The 19170-nt window shown below is 59.9% G+C and overlaps 10 protein-coding genes across 11 annotated transcripts in view; 3 read left to right on the forward strand and 7 right to left on the reverse strand.

The window, feature by feature from the left end:
- The window catches only part of SDRG_08700 (hypothetical protein), a gene marked incomplete at its 5' end in the record, with an annotated part of 984 nt that extends 582 nt beyond the window's left edge, over nucleotides 1-402 (reverse strand). Inside the window, one exon of the mRNA XM_008614594.1 lies at nucleotides 25-402. Within this exon, the coding sequence (XP_008612816.1) occupies nucleotides 25-402 (378 nt within the window). The remainder of the gene's footprint in view (nucleotides 1-24) is intronic.
- A 1894-nt stretch (nucleotides 403-2296) lies between these two features.
- On the forward strand, nucleotides 2297-5730 carry SDRG_08701 (hypothetical protein). Its single transcript, XM_008614595.1, has 3 exons — nucleotides 2297-4224; nucleotides 4273-5106; nucleotides 5152-5730. Exons 1-3 carry the CDS (start codon nucleotides 2617-2619, stop codon nucleotides 5569-5571), a joined length of 2862 nt encoding a protein of 953 aa, XP_008612817.1. The 5' UTR covers nucleotides 2297-2616; the 3' UTR covers nucleotides 5572-5730.
- On the reverse strand, nucleotides 5724-6104 carry SDRG_08702 (hypothetical protein; the record flags this gene model as incomplete). Its single annotated transcript, XM_008614596.1, has 1 exon — nucleotides 5724-6104. The coding sequence occupies one exon, from the start codon at nucleotides 6102-6104 to the stop codon at nucleotides 5724-5726; it is 381 nt and encodes a 126-aa protein (XP_008612818.1).
- A 480-nt stretch (nucleotides 6105-6584) lies between these two features.
- On the reverse strand, nucleotides 6585-8194 carry SDRG_08703 (hypothetical protein). The gene has a single exon (XM_008614597.1). The coding sequence runs from the start codon at nucleotides 8143-8145 to the stop codon at nucleotides 6703-6705; it is 1443 nt and encodes a 480-aa protein (XP_008612819.1). The 5' UTR covers nucleotides 8146-8194; the 3' UTR covers nucleotides 6585-6702.
- Nucleotides 8195-8657: 463 nt separating this feature from the next.
- SDRG_08704 (hypothetical protein) lies at nucleotides 8658-11081 on the forward strand. The gene is made up of 4 exons (XM_008614598.1): nucleotides 8658-9142; nucleotides 9189-9945; nucleotides 9995-10112; nucleotides 10155-11081. The coding sequence occupies exons 1-4, from the start codon at nucleotides 8683-8685 to the stop codon at nucleotides 11046-11048; spliced, it is 2229 nt and encodes a 742-aa protein (XP_008612820.1). The 5' UTR covers nucleotides 8658-8682; the 3' UTR covers nucleotides 11049-11081.
- On the reverse strand, nucleotides 11058-11855 carry SDRG_08705 (hypothetical protein; the record flags this gene model as incomplete). Its single annotated transcript, XM_008614599.1, has 1 exon — nucleotides 11058-11855. One exon carries the CDS (start codon nucleotides 11853-11855, stop codon nucleotides 11058-11060), a length of 798 nt encoding a protein of 265 aa, XP_008612821.1.
- A 28-nt stretch (nucleotides 11856-11883) lies between these two features.
- On the reverse strand, nucleotides 11884-13152 carry SDRG_08706 (GPN-loop GTPase). The gene is made up of 9 exons (XM_008614600.1): nucleotides 13065-13152; nucleotides 12913-13021; nucleotides 12782-12863; nucleotides 12647-12729; nucleotides 12501-12592; nucleotides 12357-12452; nucleotides 12173-12310; nucleotides 12008-12127; nucleotides 11884-11963 (listed from the first exon to the last, which is right to left on the reverse strand). The coding sequence occupies exons 1-9, from the start codon at nucleotides 13107-13109 to the stop codon at nucleotides 11931-11933; spliced, it is 798 nt and encodes a 265-aa protein (XP_008612822.1). The 5' UTR covers nucleotides 13110-13152; the 3' UTR covers nucleotides 11884-11930.
- Nucleotides 13153-14121: 969 nt separating this feature from the next.
- Nucleotides 14122-16135, forward strand: SDRG_08707. 2 transcript variants are annotated; one of them, XM_008614601.1, is made up of 7 exons: nucleotides 14122-14300; nucleotides 14344-14405; nucleotides 14446-14536; nucleotides 14582-14694; nucleotides 14738-15147; nucleotides 15208-16003; nucleotides 16051-16135. In XM_008614601.1, exons 1-7 carry the CDS (start codon nucleotides 14196-14198, stop codon nucleotides 16091-16093), a joined length of 1620 nt encoding a protein of 539 aa, XP_008612823.1. In that variant the 5' UTR covers nucleotides 14122-14195; the 3' UTR covers nucleotides 16094-16135. The 2 variants fall into 2 exon arrangements, with proteins under 2 accessions (XP_008612823.1, XP_008612824.1); XM_008614602.1 differs by having other exon boundaries at nucleotides 14344-14536.
- A 9-nt stretch (nucleotides 16136-16144) lies between these two features.
- On the reverse strand, nucleotides 16145-17379 carry SDRG_08708 (hypothetical protein; the record flags this gene model as incomplete). Its single annotated transcript, XM_008614603.1, has 5 exons — nucleotides 16145-16619; nucleotides 16668-16741; nucleotides 16785-16863; nucleotides 16909-17030; nucleotides 17071-17379. The coding sequence occupies 5 exons, from the start codon at nucleotides 17377-17379 to the stop codon at nucleotides 16145-16147; spliced, it is 1059 nt and encodes a 352-aa protein (XP_008612825.1).
- A 115-nt stretch (nucleotides 17380-17494) lies between these two features.
- Nucleotides 17495-18859, reverse strand: SDRG_08709 (hypothetical protein). Its single transcript, XM_008614604.1, has 3 exons — nucleotides 18667-18859; nucleotides 18206-18623; nucleotides 17495-18156 (listed from the first exon to the last, which is right to left on the reverse strand). Exons 1-3 carry the CDS (start codon nucleotides 18841-18843, stop codon nucleotides 17600-17602), a joined length of 1152 nt encoding a protein of 383 aa, XP_008612826.1. The 5' UTR covers nucleotides 18844-18859; the 3' UTR covers nucleotides 17495-17599.
- Nucleotides 18860-19170: the final 311 nt, after the last annotated feature.

The following is a 19170-nucleotide window of genomic DNA, read 5'->3' on the forward strand; positions in this document are numbered from 1 at the left end:
GTAGCGAATGAAGGTTTGCGGAACGTAGGTGAGCTTGTCGAGCGGGTGCCACGCGCCGTCTTCAAAGTACTCGCACTTGTCGCGCTGCACGTGAACGGCGATGACGTGCTGGATGAAGCCCGGGTCCTGAGCCGACGTGACGTGGTACATGCCGAGGCCTTTGTCAATGCAGAACCGGCGCACGTCATTGGCCTTGTCACTGCCCCCCGTCTGCTCGACCTCGAACTTCTTCTTGAGGACCGTGCGGTTGAAGCGATACCCGTGCTTCCAGAGGAAATTCTTGAGCAGGTCTTCTTCCGGCCCCGTGATGCCCGTGCCAAGTTTGAGGCCAAGCTTGTTGACAACGAACGCATCGACGTCAGCCCGCGTGCACGTGAGGGCCATGTTGTAGCGCTGGGCCATCGCCATGTGGAGGTCTTCCACGCACGTATTGGCCGAATGGTTGCCCTTGGAGCAAAAGCGAATCGGTGGTGGTTCATAAAGACGAGCGAGTGGAGGAGCATCAGCAGCACGATCGCCATCACCCGCGCCAGCTGCAGAGTCGTTCGCTGCGCTACTGCCGACTAGGGCAGGCTGCTCCGGCGACGGACGCGCAGCAGGCGCTTGACGTATGCCAGTCACGATGGCCTGCCCTGCGTTGGTATTGCGTTGGCCCGGCGTGGGCAACGAGGTGCCTGCGCCATGATCATGTAGCTCGGTGCGTGAGAGCGTCTTCTCCAAGAGCTTTGCCCTCGCCTTGGCTCGGCGTACGTTCGAGAGCCGCTTCTTCTTCTTCGGCGGCTCGTGTCGGATCGCAACCATCGCAAATGCAATACCTGCACAAACACATGCTTCGGTTCGAAAGATATCAAGTTGTAGAGTTCGATTATCCGTCCCAACCGGAGCTCTTGCCCAACCAACGGTTCAGGAGCATTCCAGCTTTTCCCACGCAGCAGAGACCCAACGAGACTGGTCCGAGGTCCACAAAGGTCGCGGAGAGTTTGCGCTGGTGACGGTCGCGACCGACTGGCCTCGATGGCTACTGGTCCTTCGGGACCGTTGACCATCGACTCGGCTGGGAAGTCATGACCTCACTCGCAGGCATAGTCACGACCGGACCGGGACCAGCTCCGAGTGTTCCTGCTTCGATCACGCCTCCCGTTCGCCGCACCCAGGTGAGTCTTGCACAGCTGTATCGATGACCTGCATGGATGACTCACCTCTATTTGCAGCTCCCGACTCGAGCAAGTGTCATCTCCATCCACGATTTAACATCCTCCTTATATCTTGTGTTGTATGGGTTTGCATCGCAACAGTTGATCGTTCGCGGTTGTTGGACCCGTGTGTGGTCATGTACAGGTAGCGACTTTGACATACTAGTAGTGCAGGAAAGGGACGCCGCCCTGCGTCAGCAGTAGGTGGGAACGGCAGAAAGGTGGTTCCGCGCACAAGAAGAAGCGGTGTATGTGTGAGCTGCCGTACTTCCACGGGCACCGGCAAAATCGTGCCCACCGAAGACCACCGTCCATAGCGCTACTTGTATTTACAGTTCTCGTCGGTGGCACCCCTCACTTCCCTTGCGGATCCATGACAAAATGGCAAACATATGTAACTTCCGGATGATTTACGCGTTTCTAGAGAACAATTATCCGTCCCAACGGCCGTCTTGCCCAACCGACAGCCCCAACCGACTGCAGCCTTCCGTTCATTTCTGCTTTCCCCACGCCGCGCTTACGAAGAGGCTGGCTCATGACGGTCGGGTCTTATCTGCGATCGCGCGGGCGCGATGGACCTCCCGCGGTGGTCTTGAGCCTTCGGGCCCATATACCATCGTACGGCTGGGCTGTCGTGACCGTGCACGCAGTCTTCTCACGACTGGCGAGGGCAAGTCTCTTTGTGCGCCACTTGCTTCGGTCACGCCTGCCATGCGCCGCACTCAGGTGAGTATTGCACAGCTGTCGTGATCGATCTTCATGGACGACTCACCTTCATTTGCAGCTCGCGATCTCAGCATGCTCTATGGACCAACTACATGAGCCACCTCGATCTACGATCTAGTGTAGTCAACCTACCTTGTGTTGTATGGTTTTGCATCGCACTTGGTCAGGGTCAGTGATCAGCACCGTTGGCGCTTTGTGCACAGGTATATACGTTGGCGTAGTACTAGTAAAGGGCAAAGGAGCCCTTCGTTGGCAATGACGGTGGATTTGTTGGCAGTGGCAATGGTCCATTAGGCGGTGGGGATTGCCGCGAGCTGGTCGCGCTGTGCAGCAGCAAGCCGTGACCGTGGGAGTTTGACACGACCGTGCGCATCTAAGAACCACCTTCGGCACCATCCAAAGCACAACTTGTAGCTCTACGCGAGCGGGCTGCTGGAGTGGGTTGCACGTTTTGATCCTCGATAACACTGATTGTACGACTCGACTGTCCACGCGGCAGAGCTCTTGGCCTCTACGAGACGTCTACCATGCACTGGTACCTCCTACACTGGTGCTGAGCACGATGTATGCTTACGCTCCTGAGCGAGCTTCCTGGCGACGTCGACGTTGGCGCCAATATTCACACTATTTAGTGTCAAATCTTTAATACAGTATTTGGGTTTGCCACGGCCAGCGCAATTGATTGAACGGCGCAGCAATGTTCCGTCGGGTAAAGGCGTTCGACCAAGCGGCGCCGGCCAACTATGTCGCCGGTCTTGGCCGCGGTGCGATCGGCTTCACGACGCGCTCCGACATCGGCCCCGCGCGGCCGGACGACCCCGTGGACATGCTCGGCGCGATGGGCCGTGGACGGGGTACGGCGCCGCCGCCGATGCCGCCGGGCGGTCTCATGATGGGTGGCATGCCCATCGGCATGCCTGGTGGCGGACGTGGCTCTGGTACAGCTGGCGTCGGCGGCTTTGGCCGCGAGACGGACGAGAGCGGCGACCGCGGCGACTACAGCGAGACCAACTACGACGAGTTCTCGGGCTACACGGGCGCAGGCCTTTTCAACGACACGCCGTACGACCAGGACGACGCAGAGGCCGATGATATTTATGCAAAGATCGACGAACGCATGGACTCGAAGCGGAAGCGCCGACGCGAGATGAAGCAGCTCGAAGACATCAAGAAGGCGCGGCGCGAGCGGCCCAAGATCTCGGACCAGTTTGCCGACCTCAAGACGACGCTTTCGACGGTGAGCGATGCCGAATGGGAGGCGATTCCCGACATTGGCGACCACTCGCTGCGCTACAAGCAGCAGCGCCGCGCCGAGATCTACACGCCGGTGCCCGACAGCCTCCTCGACGCGCGGGCGCAGACGACCAACACGGTCGTCGGCACGGACACGCCGAGCGGCCTCGCATCGACGGTCGGCGGCATGACGTCGTCCTTCACAGGCCTCGCGGAAGCGCGCGGCGCCGTGCTCTCGCTCAAGCTTGACAAGATGTCGGACTCGATCTCGGGCCAGACGGTCGTGGACCCGAAAGGGTATCTCACGGATCTCAACAGCCTCAAGATCACGAGCGACGCCGAAGTCGGCGACATCAAGAAGGCGCGGCTCCTCATGCGCAGCGTGACGCTCACCAACCCCAAGCACGCGCCGGGCTGGATCGCGGCTGCGCGCCTCGAGGAAGTCGCGGGAAAGCTCGTCCAAGCGCGGAGCATCATCGCCTCGGGGTGCGAAGCGTGTCCGACCAACGAAGACGTGTGGCTCGAAGCTGCGCGGCTCCAGACGCCCGAGAACGCCAAGAAAATTCTCGCGACCGCCGTCCGCCACGTCCCGACCAGCACCAAGGTGTGGCTTGCGGCCGCCAAGCTCGAAGGCTCAGACGAAGCGACGAAACTCGTGCTCCGGCGCGCGCTCGAGTTCATTCCGGGCGCCGTCGCCATCTGGAAAGCGGTGATTGAACTCGAAGACGCGGACGGCGCACGGCTCATGCTCGGCCGCGCGGTCGAGTGTGTGCCCGAGTCGGTTGACATGTGGCTGGCGCTCGCGCGCCTCGAGACGTACGACCACGCCAAGCGAACGCTCAACCGCGCGCGCACGACGATTCCGACCGACCCGACGATCTGGATCGCAGCCGCCAAGCTCGAAGAGGCCAACGGGAAGGGCGCCAACGTCGACAAGATCATCCAAGCCGCGCTGCGGTCCCTCTCGCGCAACGACGTGGTCATTGACCGCAACACGTGGCTCCAGGAAGCGGAAGCGTGCGAGCTCGCGGGCGCGCCCTTGACCTGCGCCGCGCTCGTCCGCCAAACGCTCGTACGTATATTTTCTTATTGCCAATTGCTGATATGGAATGGCGTTTAGAACTTGGGCGTCGAAGACGAGGACCGGAAGCGCACGTGGATGGACGACGCCGAGACGTTCACCGCCCGCAGCGCGTTTGCGACGGCCAAGGCCATTTACGCCCACGCCCTCGAGACGTTTCCCGCGAAAAAGTCGATTTGGCTCCGCGCAGTCGCGCTCGAGAAGCAAATCAACACGCCCGATTCGAAAGCGCATGCGATGGCGCTCCTCGTCGCGTCGATTGCCGCGTGTCCGCACTGCGAGCTGCTGTGGCTCATGGCGGCCAAAGAAGCATGGCTCCAAGGCAGCGTCGAGGACGCGCGCTCGATCTTGCGCAAAGCGTTCAGCGCCAACCCCAACAGCGAAGAGATTTGGCTCGCGGCCGTCAAGCTCGAGTGGGAAAACAACGAAATTGCGCGCGCGCGGGCGCTTTTGGCGAAAGCACGGTCGGTCGCGCCCACGGCCCGCGTCTGGATGAAGTCGGTGCTGCTCGAGCGCGAGACGGCGCGCGGCGAGGCCGAAGAGGACCTTCTCAAGTCGGGCATGGCCAACTACAAGACCTTTGACAAGCTCTACATGATGGCGGGTCAATTTTACGAAGACCACGAGCAGTGGGAGGCGGCGCGCCAGGCGTACCGCGACGGTATCGCTGCGTGCCCCAAGTCGGTGCCGCTTTGGCGCCTCTCGAGCCGCCTCGAGGAGAAGCTCCAGGGCGCGACGAAAGCCCGGTCGGTGCTCGAGGTCGCGCGCCTCCGCAACCCGAAGAACGACCTTCTCTGGCTCGAAGCCATTCGCCTCGAGGGCCGGCACGCCAACGTCAAGGGCCAAGAAAACCTTCTCGCCAAGGCGCTCCAGGTACGATTGGCTACCGCGAATGACGCACTCTACAATCGGTATTAGGACTGCCCGGACTCGGGGCTCTTGCTAGCCGCGTCGATCGACATGGCGCCGCGGACGCAGAAGAAGCGCGTGTCCCTCGAGGCGCTCAAGAAGAAGGACAACGACCCGTCCGTGTGTCTCTCGGTCGCCAAGCTCTTTTGGCACGAGCGCAAGATCACCAAGGCGCGCAAGTGGCTCGAGCGCACGGTGCAGCTGAACCCCGACTTTGGCGACGGTTGGGCCACATACTATGCGTTTGAGCTCAAGGACGGCAACGAGAGCCAACGAAGCAGCGTGCTCGAGCGCTGCGTGCAGGCCGAGCCGCGCCACGGCGAGCTCTGGTGCGCGATTTCCAAGCAAACAGCCTATCGCAAGAAGCCGACGCGGGAGCTCCTCAAGCTTGTCGTCGCGTCCCTGCCCGTGCTGCAGCAGGATGCGTAATGTACTCAAGCACATCAGCTGTCCGTCGCTGCATTGTTGTTCACGGACGCAAGTGGCTGTCGCGAGGTTTGGTGGATCAAGCACACTCTATATAAGCACAGTGCAGGGTCGTGGTATGGTACAGATATAGCTAAAAGACGACAAAGAGACGACTAGAACGGAAGCGGCGCGACGTAGCGCACGGTCTCGGGCAGCGTGTCGTATGTGGCGGCCTTGGCCTTGGAGCCATAGCAGAGACTCCGCGAGTCCATTTCGCGGAAGAGGATCACACTCCACTTGCATTCGCCCGAGCAGTAGCAGTCGTCGGCCATGACGGACCGCAGCGAGTAGAACGAGACACCGCAGTTGCTGCATGTCCACGGCAAGCCCGAAACGCCGTGCTTTCGTCGGGGCAAGACTGCGTCGTCGGCGTCATCGTCGTCGATGAGGAGCCACGAAGCCATGGCGGCCGAATCGGCCGGGCTCATGTAGCCGTCGTCGACCGCGTCCATGTTGCTTAGCACGGCGACAGGCGCTTGTTCGCACTCGACCATCGCGCGATCTTGGGAAAATGGGCCGCAAGATGATGATGTTCCAGCACCCAGATCTGAGTGGAAACCTCTCTCTTTTTATACTTCCGGCTTTGCCACGCGGAATCGCGCATTGTGCCGCCACGCGATAACCTCTCAGAATGCATGCCATCGAGAACGCGTTCCGTTCGATATCCGCATAGTCTTTCTTTATCCGGAAGATCCATCCCAAGAAGTAGCGGGCGTGTTGCCCCAAGGTGCCGCGCCGAATCTATTTATATCGAGGTCGAGGCGTGACGCGCCATGCGTCCGAGCCCGCGGGCCCGAATTGGTCGGTGAAAGGGCACTTTGCAAGAACGGTTTTGCGCCAAAACCGCAGGTCGTGCCACGTGTACTTCGAAATACCGCGTCGAAACCATCACCGACGCTAAAGTGTCCGAGTAGCGACCATCAAGCCACGACTTTTGACTCTGGCATACCAGTTGCACAGTTGCAGACGGAGAGCAGCGGTAGCACGAACTCATGCTTTCGACGTTATCGCAGCTGCAGTGGGGCGACTCGACTCGTGGGCAGCTAAATGCTAAAACGCGTCAATTGTTCAATCGCTCTGTTGTGGATTGCATTAAAATAAGTCGTTGCCGGGTCGTAGCCAGTTGCGCCCTTGGCCCACGAGGTTGAACGACGGAGCGTTCGTCGGTGTGTGGTGTTTGGTGAGCACGCACCGCGCGTAAAAGGCGTACGCTTCCTCGTACTGTGCTTGGCGCTCGTCGTTGCCGCCCCACTGCCACCGGCTGCACGCCTCCAGAAACACGTTGTAGAGCGCGTGCTCCATCTTGGCGGTGCGGGCGACGCCGACGTGGCGACTGCGCTTTCGCGGGCGGATCTCATGCGGTCGAAGATTTTGGATCCCGCCGCAGCGCGCCTGGACGCGCCAGTGCTCGGCCATGATATTGACGTTCTGGATCGGCGGTAGTGTCGGGTGGTCGTACTGCAAGAAGATGTAGACAGTCGGCGGCGGCGCGGCCTTGCACTCTTGCTGCGTCTCGAGACAGTCCATGTGCGACCGTTTCGAGATCGGGTACACGCTGCGATGGACCGTGAGCTGGTGGGACACGAGCGCGCCTTGCGTGAGAAAAGCCTCGTTGCAGCCGCGGGCTTTGCACGCGTACATCACTGGCGCTGCGACGCAGTGCGGGTCGAAGCGCGCATAGACACAGCGCGGGCAGTCGCACCGACGCTGCGCGGCCTTGTACGCGAGCCAGTGGTGCCGGCGCGCGTGCGAGTGGGCGCCGATCGTCGCCTTCTCGTCGTCGTCGTCGTCGTCCACAGCATCGAGAGCCTCGTCCAGCACGCGCGAGTCCAAGAAGCAGTCCGATTTGATGCCGGCTTCGTCAAACGTGTGGTCGTTGTATGCCGTCATGAGGTCGTTGGAGCCAGTAGTTCGCTGGGATCGCTGCAGCGTCGAGGGCGGCGACGAGTCCCACGCGGGCGACAAGGGCGCAGACAGCGCGCTGTACGAGAACTTGACGTTGGCTTCGGTGTCGTTCATCGCAGACGCCTCGTGGCCATCGTTGTAGAAAGAGGCCAGCGACCGGCCGTGCGGGTCCGCCTTTGTCTCGGCCTCGTCGCGGCCGCGCTTCATCGGACGCATGGGCGCGACCGCATTATTGCTTGGCTGGGACTGCGCTACGTCGAGGCCGGCGGCCGTGGCGACAGCACGGATCCGGGGCGCGTCGCGGACCCACGACTTGACGGCGCTCGAGGCTGCGCTGATCGATTGCGCCACGGTGAGGATGCGCTCGCCACGCTGTACGCGCGCAATGGCGTCGACCTTGGTGGCGATCGTGATGGGCACAAAAGCTGTCTTGGCAGCCGGCCCGCGGGCGGCGACGGCTCGGATCTTGTCGATGCGCGCCGCCCACGAGACGATTGATGTGTGGTGCACGCCGTACTCGAGAGCGAGATCACGCACGCGCTCGCCGCTGCTGTGACGCTCGAGGATCTCAAGCTTCGTCGCCGCCGGGATCTTGGCCGTCGGCTTGCGCGGGTTTGGCACCGGCGCCATGATGATTCTCCCAGCCAACCAAGGTGTCGAATGGCCTTTTGGATTGGACCAGCCAAATACGAGCAACCAATCAAACGGCGCGCAATTCCGGTACGATCGAGCGTTGGCGCCAACACCGTTACGGCGCGGCGATGTTGTCGATGGCCTCGCATCGGCGGCGTCACTGCGAGGGCGTGTCGTGGAGGATATCGACTGGACGAGCCGCCAAGTGCTACGAGCGTGTATGCTTGAATACACGCTCTGCAAGGCTTTTCGCCGTTTCGCCGGGTCTGTACTCGCAGGCCTTTCTTCATCCAGTGTATTGGATACAGCATTTGTCGAGCGTCCAGCGTAGTGGGCGACTTCGTAGCGCACTGGGCTCCCATCACGGTCATGGCTGCTGCCGTGCGGGCAGTGTGGCGGTGTGGCGGGCAGTGCATGAACCGTTGCATTTGATTGGTGAAAATTTAGAGTAATTGGCCAATCCAAGCTGTCAAATCGGTAGGATTTACAGCCAATGGCACCGGTGCATTCTGGGTTGGAACTTTCACCGATACGATGGCCACCGAGACCGCGGACGCGTTCGAGGGCGCCGGCAACAGCAACACGTCCGGCGTCTTCACGCCGACGCCGGACTGCGTCGCCTCAGAGCATCTCTCGGGCGCGCCTCTTCAGCCCAACAACGTGTACTGGTCCATGGATGGCAAGCTCGCGGTCGTTGTCCACGACGGTATTATGATCTCGACCTTTGTCAACAAGGACCTCTGCCGCTACCTGCTGCAGCCGCCGTTTGTCTCGCGGACCAACATTGCGCTCGCCAAGCGGCTATCGAACACGCGGTATCCACTGCCGCCGCCTGTGTTTTCAGAGGCGACGCCCACTGCCGTCGAGGCGCCGGGCACCGTCATGTACCGCATCATGAACTCGTTCGACGCTGTCACGAGCGCCAACCCACGCGAGCTTTCGATGGCCAAGCCCGAAGTTGACGTCTTCCTCCAAGCGTCGTGGGGCCCGCGCGGTACAAAGCTCGAATCCACGCAATTTGTCTCACTTTTCGTGGGTAGGCTCGGCGCCCAATGCAGCATGTGCCCTTCTGGCCTTGACGACGGCCAATCGCATCTTGCTGCACTTTCCATCGTCGTTAAACTTGAACTGGGAATGCTGCGCCGTGCTCTCGGACATAGTGGCCGCGCACATGGCCAAAGTCATGCCCTCCTACGGCCCGCTGCCCGACGATCCTTCCATTCTCGTGCCGCTGCCACGCGCCCTTAAGCGGCGCAAAGCCGACCTCTCGTACGCAGAGCGGTGCGACTTTATGGCAACAACGTGTCTGGCATGGTCGTCGACGTCGCTCCTTGCAATCTGCGGTCGCCGGCTCACAACGATCTGGCACTTTGATCTCCTCCGGTCCGGCTACCTCGAGAAGACGCCCCGGGTCGAGGTGGATACGGGCGCTCATGGCTGGTCGACGAGCGCTTCGTGGTCCACCGATTGCGAGACGCTATACGTTGGCACTGCCAGCAGCAAGATCTTGGCCATAGCGGTGGCCGACGGGTCGCTTCGTCGCATCTGGACAGCGCCGCGGCTTACACCAATGGCGAGTATCGCTGTTGGCGCAAACCATGTATTTGGCGCTTTCGGTGGTATGCTTTCTGCGTGGGCCATAGATGGCGACAACGACCAAGTACCCATCGTGTGGCCGGCCCACAACGGGACCATCTCGGTCATCGCCGTACAAGGCTGCGACAACACGCTCTTCTCGTGCGCAACTGACGGCGCTGTCAAGGCTTGGCATGCCGATGGTTCCCCGGCCGTCGCTCCGTACGCCGCATGTTTTCCTACCTGTCTGGCTACAATGCTTCGTGCATAGGAACCTTCCGACCAAAGGGTACCCTGTGTACGGCCTGAGCATCTCGCCCAACGACGCCCAAATCTCGTGCACGTACATTGTGCCGCCGGCCGCGCGCCCGTGCCGAACGACCCAAGCGGTAGCGTTGGTCGCAGACCGAAAAACCTCATGTGGATTGTAGGACACGACGTACAGTCGCGTGAGCGGCGGCCTCGAGCACTTTGCGGCGCCGCTCGCCAAGGACGCGCCGACGCTGGCCGAGACGCTGCGGGTTGCGCTCGCTGCAACGCCGGCGCGCCTCGACTCGCTCTTTGACGTGCTCGCGCTCTGCTACCACGACTTGGTCGCGTGCACGGCCAAGGAATCCGAGCTGCGGTCGCTTCACGCTGACACGAGCGGCGTCCGGCCCATGTATCGTCCGGTCGCCGACGCGCTCGCGTCGCAGTACATTCAGCTCGACCACAGTGCCGCGTGGGCGGCCCCAACCTTTCTGCAAGCCGCGTACCAGATCTGGAGCACGGTGCCACCGTCGACCAAAGAGTGCCCGGCGTGGGTATTGCCTGCGATTCTGGCGCACGTGGCCGAACGACAGGTGCTCGCGGCGTCGACAGCTGCGTCGCTCAACCCAACCACGCACGTCGCGGCCCTTCTCATGGCCGACTACCTCTGGCATCTCTCGACGCGCAAAATGGATACCGCGCCTGTCTCTTTTGCGCTCAAGCCCAACACACGCACGGCTCTGCGGCAACTCTACTCTGCGTACGGCACGGCGGCCGACGTGGCACGTCTGGACACCGGAGCGGGCGAGCTGCCTGTCCGCGAAGCCTGCGAGTTGTGTGCGGGACCTGTGCCGCTCACTGCGTCGATCTTGGAGCCGGTGTGCGCCAAGGGCCATGCCGCCGAGCGCAGTTTTCTGAGCTTCCGACTCGTCGCGACCGCGTCCGTGTGGAAATGCACCTTGTGCGGCAGCTTTGCCAACGTCGAGACGTCACCGACGTTCTACTCGACGCATTCGGGCGCCGACCCGCTGCACTGCACGGTCTGCGGTAGCTACTGCCACCTGCTTACCTATTGAGTAATGCGATTACATTGAGTCTGGAAACGTAAGGCGCCAAAAGTCCTCGGGCGTCGAGTAGGGTTCAAAGCGCGCGCGGTGCCGGGAGCAGAGGTCGCGCTGGCCCTCAAAGCCTTCGCCGAGCGCATCAAAGTACTCGGTACACTGCAAGCAGGCGTGCCCGGGCAGCGCCGCCCGCTCGTCGCGCTTCCGGACGACCTCGATGTACCCATACGGCTTGGTGGCGGTCGTCGCCGATCGGTTTTCCGGACGTTGCACGTTCTCGTACGCAGGGCGTGCCACGGCCACGGTACTCGGTCCCGCGAATGGTGACGGTACCGGAGCAGCTTTGCCCGGCCCATGGCTCGAGGATGTGGAGATATTGGCTGAAGGCCTTGCACGTTGAGGTAGCATTGTCAAGTCGTCTTCATCGCGGGTACGCTTGCGCTTGAAGGGAACGTCGCGGCCTGGAGACGCGGCTTGCCGGATCGCGGCAAACGTCTGGGCGCGGAGGGTCTTGGGGATCTTCGTCTCGGCTACGCGTGGCGCGCTAGGCCCGGTTCGCTTGGTCATTGTCGTCTCGGTCGGTTTGGCTGCCATCGTCGCCTTGGCCGGCTTCAGGACGGTCGTTTCCGTCGTCGGCGTCTTCTTGGCCTTCTGGAGGCGGCGCAGCGCCCGCTGGTACTTCTCGAGCACGACCTGCTGCTCCTGGAGCGTCTGCTGAAGGAGGCGGAAGCGCTTGGCGAGGACGCTGGCCTCGGTCTTGTGCACGCGGACCTGCTGCTGCAGCTCGGCGCGCTCGGTCTCCCACGCTGCTCTCTCGCTCATCCCGCCGGAAATCAAATCAAATATGAAAGACCTCTGCAATATAATATATATTCAAGGAAAAAAACCTCTGGCAATTTATTCGTCGTCGCCGAAATCGTCCTTGGGTTCCTACAGCGCATGTGAGCCTCGACAAAGACGCGCAAGAGACGGACCTTGGGCTCCATGTCTTCGCCATAGTTGATCGCGTGGTCGATGTGCTGCAAGACGACGTCCATGCTGCCTTCGTCCGTAATGTTCATGGGCACAAAAGCGACCATGCTATAGTCGTTGATCTAGCCATGCCAGTCATGCATGGCATGGTAGAGGCGAGAACGCACCACGTTGCACACGGCGCGGCTCAGTGGCTGCCACTTGTCGTTCGTCGCTTGCGTCAAGCTCTCGAGAAGGTAGCCTGAGGACGGGTCGAGGTACTTTTCAACTTCGAGCTCGTCGGCCAAGTCGCACTTGGTCAACACCTAAGGATTTGTGAGTCGAGATATGTTGGTCGTCGATGCTACGTACGTTGACGTGGGGCAACTCGAGCTGCACCATGGCCGAGAGCGAGCAAAGGACGCCCGAGATGAACTTGCTCGGGTCCGAAATGAAGAGCGAGTCGATCTAGAATCGACCTCAGTAGGTGCTCGACCATATACTCGTTGCACGTACAAGGTAGACGCCGCAGATCGAAAAGCCCCAGTCGCCCAAGGCCGCGCAGAGCGACTTCATCACCGGGAGATGCGAGTAGAGCTCGATTTGGCCTACACGAAAACCAGGTAGAACAAGATGTACTACTAGATCACATGGGATCGTACCAGGGCAGTCGAAGATAAAGTAGTCGTCGTCGCTGTACTCGACGAGAAGGTCCTGCAACCAGTCGAGGTTCTGGATCAAGTACCTACACATGGTTCGCATGAGCCATTTGAGTCGGGTTCGCTTGCATGACGCACTCCATGCAGTAGACGAGGCCGCCGTTGGGGCCGTAGCCAAGCTCTTCCATGACGTCCTCGAGCGAAATCAGGTCGCGAATATCTACAATGCCTCAATTGAGCTTCTCATCGACGGTACGCTTGCGCCGTACCAAAAGCCACGGGGTAGTCAAAGGTCTCGGCCGCCGGGTCGAGGTTCACGACGTACGTCATGCGCCCGGTCGTGGCGCAGTGCTCGTGCATGTTCTTGCAGTAGGTCGACTAGAGACAATGAGGTTGTGGCGGCGCATGTGCAGCGAGGTACCTTGCCCGTGCCCGCTGGGCCCATGACGATTTGGCAGCAGCGCATGATGAGCTTAGTTGGTGGCCGCGATGGATTTCCGAGATATGGGCGATGGGTAAAATGCGACCACGCACTTAAACGGATCGATCGCCGATTGGTGCGCGCCAATTCCCGCCTTGCCATTGGTCCATTCGAGATGCTCGGATGTGATTGGTTGAAATCTTTGGGCGTCGAAAGATCGCGACACTGCGTGCCCACAAGATTGCCACGTCCCCAGTGCGCCACAAACGCGCCAGGTCCCGTGCCAAGGACGTTGCGTCAAAAGATAGGACTTATTCGCATGAACGTTCAGCTCCAAAGCGCTGGTTTCCAGGTGGTCTCGTCGGATCGTATCGAGGTATTGATCCTCAGGTCATCGCTTTGGTTGTAGTTGTCAGGTAGTATGGCACAGCACAGCACACGTGCCTGGACTCGCCACCGTTCTGGCAAAGGCTTGAAGGTCAACGCCTTCCTATCGGTTGCCATTTGAATACATTGTCGATCGTCGCGCCAACAGCATCGTCGCCAACCTCGCGCCACCGACGCCCTACATGACCGTGTCTGGCTGTACCAGCTCATTTAAACACACTATGACAGTCAGCCAATGTCGAACCTAACATCTGCGCTTGCCCTCGCAGCACCTGCATGCCAAGGGGCCCTATAAGCTCGATACCATGGTACTAGTACTGCGGTGCGACGACAGCTCTAGCTTGGGTGGGTAAATGCGGAGGGCGATAGGCGGATTGGTTTCGACTGTACCAGCTGCCACAACAGCACACGGCGCTGACGTGGGATGCTCTCACTCTTTGCGTGTGAACGACTAGGTACTTATTGTTCGAGGTCGGTCGTCCTCGATCACGATGGTGGCGCTACTCTAGAGTTGACTATGCAGGGGTTTCTCTGCCGAGAACCTCCGAGAACGCATGCGCGGGATAAAAATACGGCGCGGGGTCGCCATTTCTTTTGCAAACCAGCCAATTATATGGAACTTTGTATGCAAAGATGATAAAAATACCGTCGAAGGAATAATCGGATTGGGCGTTTGGGTTGCAAGCGCTATCAAGTTTTTAAATTGCCAAGTGGCAACCGAGGAGCGGCCGACGGAAGGAAGCGATGCCAGCGGACGCCAAGACCCTCGACGAGAAGCACATCAAGGCCATCCGCGACTTCCAAAAGTCGTCCCAAAGCAACCGCCGATGCTTTGACTGCAACGAGATGGTGTCCATGCGGCCACTGCGGCTAATGCTCATGCGACGCGTAGGGCCCGCAATACGTCTGCCTCGACTTCAACACGTTCGTCTGCACCGCGTGCAGCGGCCTCCAGTACGTGCGACCATGAAGGCCCTGCTTAGCACCCTTGTAGCCGCGAATTTTCGCACCGGATCAAATCCATCTCCATGTCGTCGTTCACCGACACGGAGGTCACCAACATTGTCAAGCACGGCGGCAACGACGTACGCCAATGCGCTAAATAGCATGGCGTCAAGCCCATTGTCTAGGCGGCGCGCAAGTACTGGCTCGCGCGCTTCGACGTCAACACGCAACCGAGCTCGAACCTCAACGCGCGCGACCGCATCCGCAATTTTATTCGTGACACGTACATTGACCGACGGTACGCTACTTGAAAGGAGTTTGTCGCTCATGTATCGGGCTAGCTGGGTGCATGAAGAGCCCAAGAAGGAGGCGCCCAAGCCCATCGCTGCCAAGAAGCCCGCACCGACGCCCGTGGTGACGACGGACTTTAACCCGTTTCACCTGCCACCGCCTACGGCGAACCAGCAAACGAGCGTCGCGTTTGGAGATTTCTCGAGCTTTGGTAGCACGACGAGCAGCCACACGACGCCCGCGTCGCCGGCCAATGACTTTGCCGATTTCAGCCAGTTTGCCTCTGTCCCTGCGTCGGATGCCGATTTCTCGCCATTTGCATCGACATCCAGCGGCTTTGACGCCGACTTTTCATCCCTGAGCAAGGCGGCACCGGTCGAAGTCGACTTTTTCGCGTCGCCCGTCCGCGAAAATACGACCGCATCGTCGTCATTCTTCGACACGATTCCATTGAGCGACCGTAAGTGGCGCAGCACATTGCTGCATGCCCGTCGCAAATGTTTCATATGTCGGTCATTAGGCATGCCGTCGGTCAAAGCCACGCCGCCGCCCGCTGTTGCAAGCCCGTCGTCGTTCCCACCGTTCTCATCGCCGACACCCAACCCCTTTGGCGCCCAGAACCCGTTCGGTGCCTTTGACGACGCGCCCCAGACGGCCGATCCATTTGCAGCATTTGCCGCGCCGACAGCGTCGACACAAGACCCATTTGCTGGGTTCTCTTCGCCGCAGCCTGCGCGGGACATGTTTTCGTCGCCGGCGCCCACGTCATTGAGCGCCCCTTTCACGCCGCCGCGCCAGACCACTGTCGCGGATCCTTTTGCACCGACGCCGCCGCGTCACAGCACTCCTGTGTCTGATGCGTTCGCGCCGACGCCGGTCGATCCGTTCAACGCGTTCGACTCTCTTTTTGACGCGGTGCCGGCGCCGGTGGTCAAGCCGGTCGCCGCGCCTGTCGACTTGTGGGGCCACCCGCCACCGGCCAACAAACATCCCCACCACCAACCCCACGCGTCGCCGGTGAAGACCAACTCGACGCTGTACCACTCGGGCGCGAGCACGACCAGCTATCCGTCTGCGACGCCGTTCGATCACGTACCCCTTCACCCGGGCAAGCCGTACGGAAGCCACCCCAAGGCCGACGTGCGCGCGGTCATGGACCCATTTGCTTCGCTTGACATTGGCATCAAGACGACGCCGACGACACATTCATCGACGCACTTTGACTCGAACCCATCTTCTATGCAGTATGGCGCGTCCAACCAAACGTTCCCGTCCCAACAACGCCCGCCGCAGCACGCGTACGGCGTCCCGCATCCGTACGTTTCTTCTTTGCTTTCTGCACGCGAATTCATGCAAGTACTAGGGCGGCCGTGCATGCAACGACCAACCCGTTCGACATGTTTTAAGCCCCCCAATATTAACTCGTTTTTCTCTTTGCGGGCTGGACACGGTATAACTCACGTCAACGTACCACGATGGCGGTACGCCTCTTCGATCCGCTGGAGCACAATGTCGTGGAGCTCGTCGAGCGTGCTCTTGAACGAGTGCGTGTTGACGTGCACCTGCGTGAACGACCCTTTGTGGTCGAGCAGAGCGCGCTGGACGACTTGGAGGTTCTTGAAGCAGTTGGCGGCTTTCTCGAGCTTGTAGCGCGGGTCGGGCGACGCTTCAATGAACGCCTTGTGGTCGCTTGGGTCGAGCGTGAGGAGGAACGGCACCACGATGCCGCCGGACGCGAGGTTGGCGACCTCTTTTTCGTACAGACGCGGGTCGACGTGCAGCCCCTCGATGATGAGCGACTTGCCTTCCTTGAGGCACTTGTCAATGTCACTGGTCACGCCCTTGCGCACAATGTCGCAGTCGGCCGCATACTGCTGCAGCAAGTCGGCTTCGGACGCAAACACCGTATCCGAGAACGAGGTTTCCGAGCGCCTACGCTCAAGCCATGCTCCTCGACTCAAGTGAATATGAAAAGAGTACCCCGAAAAGTTGCACATGAGCTCGAAAATGAGGTCGGTCTGGAGCACGCTCGAGAGATTCATGCGGTCCGCAAGCTATTCGCAGAAGCGATGATAGAGCTTCGCATGGCGTACGTACCTTGGTCGCGAGCGTCGACTTGCCCATGCACGACGTGCCGGCCAAGATGATGAGCAGCGGCGTGCGCGTTCGGTGGAACCTAGAGTCCCGGATCGTTGATCGTGCAGGTGTAGCGACGACGTACGTGCTCATCATGCGGTAGCACTCGACGTGCGACTCGCCGTAGCCGTACACAAGCATCGTCTTGTACAAGAAGTTTTCAAACTGCTCTTGCTTGATGTCGGCGAGGCCCAGGTCCACAAGCGTCTACCGCGGCTATGAGCTTATCGAACGAAGGCGTGACGACCTTTTTGAGCTCGAGCGAGATGGTGACGGCGTCGCGCGAGTTGATCTTGGTCGAGACGAGCGCGCGGCAGACCAAGTAGCGCGAAAGCACGTAAAAGTGGTCCTCGACCCACACGCGGACCTTGACAAAGTCGTACTTGGACTGGTTGCGCTTCTCGGTCGTCGCTTCCGCCGGCGTCGGCGCCGCGTCGTCAAACGTGACGCTATGCCCCGTGACGATCGTCGGTGGGCGGACGTGCGTCGGCGGTAGGCCGACGGGCGCGGGCGGCGTGTCCTTCTCGGCGCCGGCCGCTGGCTGCTGCTGGTGCATCCTGCTGGAAGATCCTCGGGATAATGTATTTATATCTATTTTGAGAGGTTTGTATGGAATCGGGAACCGCGGGTCCAAGCTGCGGGTCCAAGATTGCGTGAGAAATATCCGATTTCACAGGTCGATCAAGTGCAATTCCTTTACAACATACAGTAGGGCATTGCACCGATACTCTTTCCAGTAAGGGTTTTTTCGAAAGCTGGACCTTGATGTATTGATACTAGAACGATTTGTCGGTGGCGTGCATGAAGAAGACGCCGCCTGTGCCAAGCTTGTGCTGCTGGTGCGACGCGCCGACTTCCCAGACGCCCCACATGACATCCGTGTGCTGCGACGACCAGAACGCCATGTGTGAGATCGGTAAGGGGCCGTACGGCCGGCCGTCGTTGTGAAACGTGGTCTCAAAGGTCCAGTTGTGTACCCCGTTGCGCTCATGCCGAGCTCCGTCGACACGAAAGGACTCGCCCTTGTTTGACACGCCGGCGCCAAATTGCATGCATGTCGAGAGCTTCATCGAGCCTTCCATGTACGGCCGCCCACTGCCGAGACGGTACGAGATGCACCACGCGTCATGGATGGGCATCGCAAGAGTGTCGTCGAGGCGCTCGTTCGCCTGCTTGGCGACGATGTAGCCTTCCCAGACGTCAATGTTGAGGCACACAATGCTCGCGTTCGGGAAGAGCATGTTAACAAGGGCGCGCGAGGCATGCTTGGTGGGCCCGGGTCCGCACTCAGCAACGCGTGGTGAGAGGAGAAGCTCCTTTAGCACGCGGTCACCTACGGTCAAGAATACTTATTTCAATTGGGTTTGGGTGATTGAATGGACCCCGCAATTGGTCGATCACGGCCACAAAAGGCGATGGCACCTCGGATTGGTTGGACGACGACGGACGCTGAGCAACGCAGTTGCCCAACGCCGTGCATGCGACGTCACAAATGCCCATGACGTTGGAGCTCAGAAGCCGCAGGAGGACCTTGATGACGTGGTGGCGCCCGAGCTCGTCGTGCGTCACCATGTCGCAAACATTTGCTGTGAGCTGCACCATCGCGAGTAGCTGCGACTGAATACGCTCCTTGATGTCTCGGTTGATGTACCCGAGGCTAAACGCGTTTTGACCGAGTACGTACGTGCAGACCGCCGTGGCCGCAGACAACGCATCGTACTTGGCCCAGCATTCAGTGCGCCACGATCCATGTCGACCCCGCGAGAGATGGAACAGCTCCGTCCCCACAAGCTCCCACATCTATGTTGGAATTGGTGTGAGTTGGTTGTCGTCGATTGTTGACCTCGGATGCTTGGGCGTCATGCCAGATTGTTCGACTAGAAAGCATCAGCGCGATCTGGTCACAGCGCTCGAGAGACACAAACAGCCGACTGCCAATGCCCACAGGAATGGACGACCATGCTTTCTCAAACCAGCTTGGGCAAGACTTGGCTGCCATGCATGCGACCTTTGTGGACATTGCTCGTTTGGGCTAGCTTCGTTACAAAAATACCGCCAGTTATTCGTATTTCTACGAAACAGCTTGATTGTCTTTTGTTTTGCTAAAAATATATAGTCTTCTATCGGATCCTGTATGTCGCACTTTTTGCCTTGCTAAGGACACAAAAGTGCACTTTCGTCTCAATTTCGCTCAGAAGATGAATTTGTACAGGCAGACCGACAAAGTCTGGATGGACACCTCTTGTCCATTTATTTATCGACCTCGTGATGATTTTCAACTTTTCTTTTCAGCGACACGAGCCAAGACACACCGTCAGGTTACACGTGATTATTCGATAGGTAGCGC

The sequence above is a fragment of the Saprolegnia diclina genome (genome assembly GCF_000281045.1).
Source record: "Saprolegnia diclina VS20 unplaced genomic scaffold supercont1.27, whole genome shotgun sequence".
In the NCBI taxonomy this organism is placed as follows: domain Eukaryota; phylum Oomycota; class Saprolegniomycetes; order Saprolegniales; family Saprolegniaceae; genus Saprolegnia; species Saprolegnia diclina.

Excerpts from the sequence above, each read along its gene's own strand:
- SDRG_08703 (XM_008614597.1), bottom strand. The coding sequence starts at position 8,145 with ATGGCGCCGGTGCCAAACCCGCGCAAGCCGACGGCCAAGATCCCGGCG.
- SDRG_08706 (XM_008614600.1), bottom strand. The coding sequence starts at position 13,109 with ATGCGCTGCTGCCAAATCGTCATGGGCCCAGCGGGCACGGGCAAG. Across the intron at positions 13,022-13,064 it reads GCCCAGCGGGCACGGGCAAG|TCGACCTACTGCAAGAACAT; the intron begins GTACCTCGCTGC and ends CATTGTCTCTAG. Across the intron at positions 12,593-12,646 it reads CTTTATCTTCGACTGCCCTG|GCCAAATCGAGCTCTACTCG; the intron begins GTACGATCCCAT and ends GTTTTCGTGTAG.
- SDRG_08709 (XM_008614604.1), bottom strand. The coding sequence starts at position 18,843 with ATGTCCACAAAGGTCGCATGCATGGCAGCCAAGTCTTGCCCAAGCTGG. Across the intron at positions 18,624-18,666 it reads ATGACGCCCAAGCATCCGAG|ATGTGGGAGCTTGTGGGGAC; the intron begins GTCAACAATCGA and ends ATTCCAACATAG. Across the intron at positions 18,157-18,205 it reads CGTGATCGACCAATTGCGGG|GTGACCGCGTGCTAAAGGAG; the intron begins GTCCATTCAATC and ends TCTTGACCGTAG.
- SDRG_08707 (XM_008614601.1), top strand. The coding sequence starts at position 14,196 with ATGCCAGCGGACGCCAAGACCCTCGACGAGAAGCACATCAAGGCCATC. Across the intron at positions 14,301-14,343 it reads GCTTTGACTGCAACGAGATG|GGCCCGCAATACGTCTGCCT; the intron begins GTGTCCATGCGG and ends TGCGACGCGTAG. Across the intron at positions 16,004-16,050 it reads GCGTACGGCGTCCCGCATCC|GGCGGCCGTGCATGCAACGA; the intron begins GTACGTTTCTTC and ends TGCAAGTACTAG.
- SDRG_08701 (XM_008614595.1), top strand. The coding sequence starts at position 2,617 with ATGTTCCGTCGGGTAAAGGCGTTCGACCAAGCGGCGCCGGCCAACTAT. Across the intron at positions 4,225-4,272 it reads CGCTCGTCCGCCAAACGCTC|AACTTGGGCGTCGAAGACGA; the intron begins GTACGTATATTT and ends AATGGCGTTTAG. Across the intron at positions 5,107-5,151 it reads TTCTCGCCAAGGCGCTCCAG|GACTGCCCGGACTCGGGGCT; the intron begins GTACGATTGGCT and ends AATCGGTATTAG.
- SDRG_08704 (XM_008614598.1), top strand. The coding sequence starts at position 8,683 with ATGGCCACCGAGACCGCGGACGCGTTCGAGGGCGCCGGCAACAGCAAC. Across the intron at positions 9,143-9,188 it reads AGCGTCGTGGGGCCCGCGCG|GCTCGGCGCCCAATGCAGCA; the intron begins GTACAAAGCTCG and ends TTTCGTGGGTAG. Across the intron at positions 9,946-9,994 it reads GGTTCCCCGGCCGTCGCTCC|GAACCTTCCGACCAAAGGGT; the intron begins GTACGCCGCATG and ends CTTCGTGCATAG.